The sequence below is a fragment of the Oryzias melastigma genome, linkage group LG19 (genome assembly GCF_002922805.2).
Source record: "Oryzias melastigma strain HK-1 linkage group LG19, ASM292280v2, whole genome shotgun sequence".
In the NCBI taxonomy this organism is placed as follows: Eukaryota; Metazoa; Chordata; class Actinopteri; order Beloniformes; family Adrianichthyidae; genus Oryzias; species Oryzias melastigma.
The window spans coordinates 376,990-385,283 of record NC_050530.1 but is presented as its reverse complement, the minus strand read 5'-3'; the positions used below and the strand labels follow the sequence as shown (position 1 = coordinate 385,283).

Below are 8,294 nucleotides of genomic sequence, written 5' to 3'. Positions count from 1 at the left end.
TGTAAATTTACAAGTTTTTATCTCTTTAAATTCACGACTTTTTTTTGTACATTTATGAAATTTAAAGTAATAAATTTGCAAAAAAACATATATATAAACTTAAGAGAAAAAAGTCATACATTTTGTCAGTGATTTTAAGTCATAAATTTACAACGTATTTCTCGTAATTAAACAGTTATTATTTTTTCCTCATAAACCTACAAGATTTGAAGTCGTAATTTAATTAATTTTTTTTATTTGTAAATTGGCCCCTAATAAGAACTAGAATCTCTAAAACAGTTTCTACTTTAACTTTCAAAGTTTTTTTCTCTCTTTTTAAGAATCTGAAGTTGCTTCATGTTCACAGATTTGAGTTGTTTCTTTAGGAACTTTATTTCTTTAATGAGAAGTTGTTCAGAAATTCACCTAGAAATCAGTTTTTCAGGCATCAGCTGCTGTTTTAATGGATAAGATTAATCAGAGAAATTTAAACTCCCATTAAAAACGACTTTTTCCTTTAAAGACATTTTAGTTTATCAGAAATCGTCAGACCAGGAGTGACACTTCACGAGTGTGAGGCGAGAAACTCTTTCTGAAGGAGCTTTCTGTTGAACAAAGATCTCTGCAGACTTCTCTGACGTGTTTGAGGGTTTTATAAGATCCCCGGAGAGATTTTGCTCTTGAACGGTTCAGAATCAACTATTTTATGCTGTTCTTTGGAAGCGGACTCTGGGCGTTAAAGCCGAACCACGTCATCCTTTTTAAGACAAAAAGAGGAGAAAACCCTCTGCGACGGTTCTGGTTTCTGTCCCGTTTCTAATGTGAAGCAGGTGTGAAACCGGCTGAGGTGAAGGCCGAACCCAGCGATGGAAGGCGGGAGGGAATGAGGCGGAATGGAGGAAATGTAGCTGTTTCTGACGAGTTCTTGGACATTTTCTTTAGTTTTCTGGGTTCAGGTGAGTTTGGCCTTCTGCCCTTCAGATTGAGAACAGCTGTTTCAGTTTGAGTTTCCTCAGCTGGTTCTGGTTGATCTGATCCCCTGATGGTGTAAAAGCCTGTATAGTTTCCTGGTGTTAGATTCTGTCTTTTCATGCTTAAAGCTTTTACTTTCAGTTGTGGTTTTGTCATTTTTTACATTTTGTCACCTTCAGGTTCTGTTTTAAGTTCCATCTGTTTCCTATATGTGGGTCATCCGTTACCACATCTCCTAACAGGCATTCCAGTAAAAAATATTCAGCTTTTTCACAGTCTGGAGCTGAAAATGAAACATTTCAAACTCAATCCGTCACATGTGTTCAGCACAGACAAACTGCAGCTCCGAGCATCAATTTGAGTTGATGAGGCCAAACGTTTGAGGAGTCAACTCTAAGTCTGTCTCTGTGGTTTCTACTCAAGGATCTCTTTCAATAAAAGAAATTCTCTGAGATTTTCCAAACATTAGATCAGTTTTCACAATTTCTCCCAGGATTTATAAACTTTCTAACGTATCTTTAGTCAAAGCTCTGCAGAGAAATCCATGAGGACCTCATGCTGTAATATTCATGTCAGGATTTAAAAATATTGATTCAATTAGATCTGCAGAGAGCAGAAAAATGAGATCTCTGATCATAATCCAGACCATAAAACCAACGATTCATCCAGGTGAAGGTTTGACAAATGAAACGTGTTCAAGAACTTTAGGAAGTTTTGTGCTGAAACAGCCAGAAAATCTGCATTAAAATGTATATAAACCACATCGCTGACTTGACTATTAGTTATTGTTCTGGTGTTGTCTTCAAATAAAGCTGTGAATCCTGTTCAGTGAGATCTCTGAGAAAGTGAAGCAGCTAAAAGAATCTTTGATCTTCATCTGAAGAAGATCCAGGAGGTGATGAAGACGGTGAAGCTGAACACAGTCGTGAGCGTTCACCACAAACTGCACTTTAGTTCTATTTGAGTCAGTGCGACCAAAACGATCGTTAGTGATAAATCTTTGTTTCAGATGCCGACCTCGTTTGATTTAAGTCTTAAATGTCGTTTTAATGTCAGAAACTAATGAAGGAAAGAAACTGCACAATTCATTAAAGCTTTAATAAACTATTGTCTTTATTCTTCGTTAGCATATAGCTTAAACATTTCACGTCTAAAGCTAATGATGGTTAAGATGAGTGTTTTACAGTTCATGGATGATCCGATTAGTCGACTAATCCAGAAAAAAATCAATAAAATTGTTTGTGGCAGCAGTAATAACTAAAACACGGTTAGTCAGATTAAAGTAGAAAAAGGAGTTAAATCATCTGTAACACTTTATAGAAACTACACACTTTAGTTTAAGACATAACTGGTCTGTAAATCATTTAATACTAAATTTTAACTGTTTAATTGTTAATGAATAAAGTCTTAACATACCATTAACGTGCTAATGCTTAATAAAGTAGGAGGCTTTATAAAGGCTTAATTAAGTGTTAATTAATGCTTAACTATAGTGCCTCATGGTGTGTAGGAACTATAAAGAGTTACAGGTGACTTTACTCTTCTTCCTCTGTAATCTTACAGCCCAATGTGCGTTTTGGTGACTAGCGCTGCCACAAACAATTATTTTAACAATCAGCTAATCGACAATTTTTTTTTTTTTTTTTTTTCGATTGGTCAGCTGATCGGATCATGTATCAACTTTACGTAAAAGATACATCTAAACCATCATTAGCTTGACATGAAGTGTTTACGCTATATGCTAACTAAAGATAATAGTTTATGAAACCTTTAATGAATCATGAAGCTTTTTCCCTTTATTTGTTTCAGGCATTAAAACAAAACATGTAGCTAATGAGCTTGTGCTAACGTTAGCTTAGCTTACTTTATGGCAGTGTTGGAAATTGTGCACCATAGTTTTGAGGAAAAAAAACCAAACAAATAACAATTAGCTACTGAATCAGTCGTCGACTATGTTAGTAGCCGCTACAGCCGCAACTAACCGAATAGTCGTGGTAACCGTTTTAGTTACACAGATTTATTTCTCAATTAACTCAGTAAATTTCACACAACAATCAATTAAAAAAGTGATTAAATGTTGGTTTAATTTATTGCAAGTAAACAAAAAAAATCTGAAGTTGTCACATAAATTTCGAGTAATAACAAGACTCTACTCTCTTCGTGGATGACCCCATACTTCCTGTCTGACCCTGATTTAGCTTTGTGGACCTTCAGCTTGTTCCTCTCTGACCTAATAAACATGCACGTGGAACCAGCCGTCCTATGAGGTTCCAGAAACTTACGTGATCTCCCGGCTGCGGCCTCATCAGAGATACCTGGTCGTACCCGCGGCGGAACAAAGCCCAGATGGCGTCCAGTTTACCCTGCGGAGGACGGAGGAGGGTTCAGCTCAGGTTTTCATTCTACTGATCTAAAAACCACAGAGGATCACTGCGGATCTCCTCACCTGGATGGGAGTGTACCACCGCCGGCTCTGAGGCGGCTTCTTCGTGTGCGGTTTCTTGGGTTTGGGCTCGTACGGTTCGTACTCCTGCTCCGGCATCTTCACCACCGCGTTCTTGGGCTTCTCCAGCTTGGCCCCCTCCTCGGTCGAGCCCTTCCCTCCCCAGCGGACCTGCAGACGGAGAGGCCCGACCGGACGTGAAGCTGTGGCTGTGCGGCTCTCAGCGGGGTTTTACCTTCGCCTCGTCACCTCCATCCTCTTGATCCCTCCGATTCCTCTTCCTCCGTAGTACGAGGCGTCCACGGTGGGCCACTTCTTCTTGGGGAGGCCGTCGTCGTCGTCATCCGACTCCTGAAAAAAAGCATAAAACTCTCATCTTTTGGTGTTTGTCTGCAGGAAATGAAGTTTTTGGAGGAGTTTTTAATGAGATTTTATTGCTGTTTCATGGGCTTTTATTCTGACATTGACAGGAAGTCAAAGAAAATGGAGAGCCTCAGGGATCCAGTATGGTTTCCTTTGTTTTTGACAGTATTGCTTTAAACTATGTGTCAAAGTCAAGGAAAATTGTCATTCTGTGAGCTTTTTGGACTATTTTAGCATTTAATACGATTTTTTTTTAGGCTGTTTTTTAGTTTAGTAAATATTTCTGCTATATTCTAGATGTTTTGGCAAATTTAGGCTTTTTTCAGGTTTTTGGGCTATTTTAAAGTTTAGTTATTTTTTTCAGCTACATGCTGGCTGTTATGGCTAACCTAAGTTTTTCCTTTTTTTTTTTTAGTCTTATGCTAATTTGGTATTTAGCTAATATTTTAGTTGCTTCAGCGTTTTCTATCAATTTCAGCATCTCCTGTGGTCACATTCATCTTACAGCATTCACACTATTATTATTGCGGGTAATGCTATATATATAGTTTATAATTATGTTAAAAAGTTATTTTTTTTAAGTTTTTAAAATGTTGCTTTTATTTTACAAATCTGAAGGATTTTCATGTCTTTTATTTGTACTTTAATCTGAAATTTGACAGCATTTTATTTTTGATGCATCAATATTTGTGCTAAAATGTCTAACAGAAAAACAGAGTAATTTTTATTTAAAACCAAAGATATTTTTGTTTTTCACATTTCAGTTGCAGTTTGATATTTTTCAAAAGTCTGTTTAGACTCACGGGTTCAGGAGGAGGAGGTGGAGGAGGCTCCTTGATCACCTGCAGAATCAGGAGAAAACTGGGTTAACTTCAGCACTAAGAGGTGCTGAGCTGGACCGGATCTGAGGCGGTTCCTCACCACTGTGCAGCAGAGCGGCCAGAACCACCACATGAACAGCAGAGCCAGCAGGAGGAAGAGCACCAGCAGGGTGATGAGGAGGATGGTGCCGTCGAACTGCACAGGAACACAAACACCAGAAATAAAAATTCATTGGCAGAATTCTGCAAGATACAACCAAACTGAGAGATTTTATCAAAAGTGATTCCTGTTTGAATCATTGTTTCAGAACTGGAATGTCTCTTTTACGTGAAATTACTTTCTATGTGAAGAAATGAAACATAAAGTTGGAAACATTTCCCTTTTAACGATTTCTAAGGGGTCAAATTAGCTTAAAATAAACAAAAAAACAAACAGATTTGCAATAACTTAAGAGCAAATGTTGGAAACTTAAAAAGTTTAAACACTTTTGTTTTTTGCTTACAATCAGCTTTTTCTCCATGTTAGTTTCAGGCTCCACCCATTGATGACATCATCACAAGTCAAAGCTGAGTCCCTGATTGGTCGACACCACGCAAATTGCTCTCCAAACAACTTCCAGACCGCCGCAGGACCTTCAATCACGTCTACAAGAACCTGACATTTAAACTGGACGCTGCGGCGCGATAATCAGATTCTGTGTGAATTAGACATTTATTAACGTTTGTAAATGTTTTTCTCTTAAAGAAAGTGTTAAATGCTGCTTATAAAGACACTTATAGATGTCTTACAAATTATTAATATAATAACTTTATCTTTGTTAATTGATTGATTTGTGTGTTTATTCATAAAACTTTTAAAAAAATCTCTTTGCAGATACACAGTTATACGTTCATTAAGACGTTCATAAATAGAAGCTCACACTTCACTAATGCTTGATAATTAACAAATGTTACAGTGTTACCCAAAATTAAATGGAAGGTTGTGATTCATGAATCTTCACAGAACAGATTAATAAATAATCGTAAAGTGCTCGACCACCAGCTTTGTTTTTTGACAAACTTAGGCTAGTGAGTCTGTTAGGAAATATGAGTTACTGAGGATTTAAGGAGTAAAAGATTCCTCAGATCACTGTATTTCATTACAGAAGAAAACACATCACTGTAATAGATTACTTTTGTAATACGGTACTTATTTGTGTTGAGTATTTACGCAGGAACGTCGACATGATGAGTTTAATCACAGAGGTTAACGCGAGTCGGGCTGCCGCTCTTTAAGCCAGACTGGCGTCCGTGAGCCAAACACGCTTCCCATCACCGACCACAGATAAAGACCACATGTGCTCCGGCTTTCCTCCTGTCTGTCTTTGTGTGAAGACGGAGGGAAAAAACTTTAATAGAAGAATGAGAACAAAGGATATTTGTGTGTTATTTTAATGTTTACATCTGCCTGTTGTCACACATCATGATGTCACACGGAGCTCCAAAACCTGCTTTTATGAACCTTCAATCTGGTTCATCTGAACTGAATCTGGTTCTACAGAATTTACTCCTTTAAGAAGCAAAGACGATTTTCAACGTTTGCCTTCTACAAACTCTCAGAGGCGATGAAGAAGAATGACACAATGGGGCCAGAACAAAACAGCCTTCCAGGAAAAAAGGAACGTCGGAGAGGAAAAGTCATCCGGAGGAAACTTTCCAGGAAAAGAGGGGAAGCGGCTCCAGCCTGAACTTACACACTCGGTGGTGGTGATGTGAACGTTGCTGCTGATGAAGGACAGACCGTCGTTCATGCTCACTTGGAGATAAATCACCCTGAGGAGGAAAAACAAAGAACACATCAGTTTATGTGGGAATGACGTGATTTGGACTGAAGACGTCCCAGAACCGCCTGAAGGCCGGAGCCGGATCCTAAAGCAGCAACAAGGAAGGCTTAGAAAGTTTCAGATGTTTCAGAACCAAATTCCTTCAATCAATAAAATCCTTTCTCAGTCGTGTGCCTCAGATTTATGAACCACATTTACTCTTCCAAGAGCAAATTCAAACCAGACGGTCCCGAGGACAAAAACTCATAAATCTAAAAACACCAATAATCAGAATGGAAGCTTTTTATTCATGCTTTTTTTTCAATTGGAATAAAAATGATGCATCTTTATCAAAATTGATGTCCAACAAAAGACAATCCTTGTCGTCAAGATGCAATAAAGTGTACAATCTTTTTCTTCTCTTGTAAAATTCTAAAATGTTTTTTAAAATGTAAAACCTTTGCTGCAGGCTTTAAAGAGCTCGCCGGTCTGATCACCTGTAAAACTAAGTGTCTTAATGTATTCCTTTTTTTAAAATACATCTAAATAATTCAAGGAAAAACCTTCATCCAAGTTTTAGTTTTCGAGTCAATCGTATCAAAGAACTGTCACTTCTGTCACTTAAACAAGAGTACCGAGCTGCAGACAAGATGGCGGATGGATCTCCACTCCTTGTCAGAAGCAGAAGTTGTTCTTCATTCTTTGGGTAGGGAGATCCGTACGTCACTACCAAATCCAAGTCCCCGATTGGTCAATCGTTGACCTATTTTTTAACTTTCAATGCACACTTTGTACGTAGAGCCTAAAGACAGACTTAAAAGCTTGCGTGAGAACAGGAGTTTTTAAACACAGAAGCCCAAAATGCACATAAATGCACGTTTACATGGACTTTTAAAGCTGTTTTCACAACATCTGTGTGTGTTGCCTTCAAGAAAGCAGCACACACAGGTGGTGTTCACACCGCACATGCAGGTAGAGGCAGGTTATCTCTTGTGTCTTTATTGTTTATTAGCGTTTGTCCCCACCTACAAAAGGTAGGTAGAGGCTTAGGGCGCAAATCCTGCTCCAGCCTTTTTGTTTTCACAGCTCTGTTCCTATAAATGTCTATTTTGGTGTCATATTAACCCGACCAGGCACACACTGGACTTATGAATTTGTCCTTCGTCACCGCAGTTGGTACTTCTGTGTTTTGAAAAGAACGCTACCCACATGTCACTACTAAATCCGAGTCCCTGATTGGTCACACTGCTGCGATTAAGCATGAAAATGGTTGAACTTTCAGTGTGCGATTATGAACGCAGGATTTGTACGCAGAGCCCATGACTGGACTTGCAAGCTTGCGTAGAGACGCGCAATCCTTAGCGTTCCAGACACGGAAGCCAGGATTTCTGGTCAACACCTGTTTGCATAGACTTTTCGTTAAAAGTGGCTGGTTTAACGTAAGTGGACGCTGTCGGTGAGTAAGCACCTTCAATGGAAGTAGTTGCTTGAACAGATGTTTCTGCAGGTTAAAAGACGCGGTATACATAGCTTTACAAACGCCCATTCAGCCAGTAGTGTATGTATATATGTATCTATATATCTAAATGCATATATATGCATGTGTGTGTGTGTGCGTGTATACATGTATGAATGACAAATACATATATATATATATATATATATATATATATATATATATATATAACACGCACACATATATATATTACACAGATAGATATATCACACGCACACACATATATATCACACACATATATATCTCACACACGCATATATATATCGCACACGCATATGTTTTATATAGATATATTTTTATCTATATATATATCACACATGCATATATATGTGATTTCCCTTGGGAATAATTAACTTTCTGTCTGCACTCGTCTGCCACCTACAATTGGTAGAGTCTCT

At 38.1% G+C, this 8,294-nt stretch overlaps 1 protein-coding gene across 1 annotated transcript in view; it reads right to left on the bottom strand.

The window, feature by feature from the left end:
- The window catches only part of antxr1c (ANTXR cell adhesion molecule 1c), a gene marked incomplete at its 3' end in the record, with an annotated part of 33,495 nt that overhangs the window by 4,261 nt on the left and 20,940 nt on the right, over nt 1-8,294 (bottom strand). Inside the window, 6 exon segments of the mRNA XM_024284261.2 lie at nt 3,234-3,314; nt 3,398-3,565; nt 3,644-3,745; nt 4,561-4,599; nt 4,679-4,774; nt 6,312-6,390. Coding sequence (XP_024140029.2) covers nt 3,234-3,314; nt 3,398-3,565; nt 3,644-3,745; nt 4,561-4,599; nt 4,679-4,774; nt 6,312-6,390 — 565 coding nt within the window.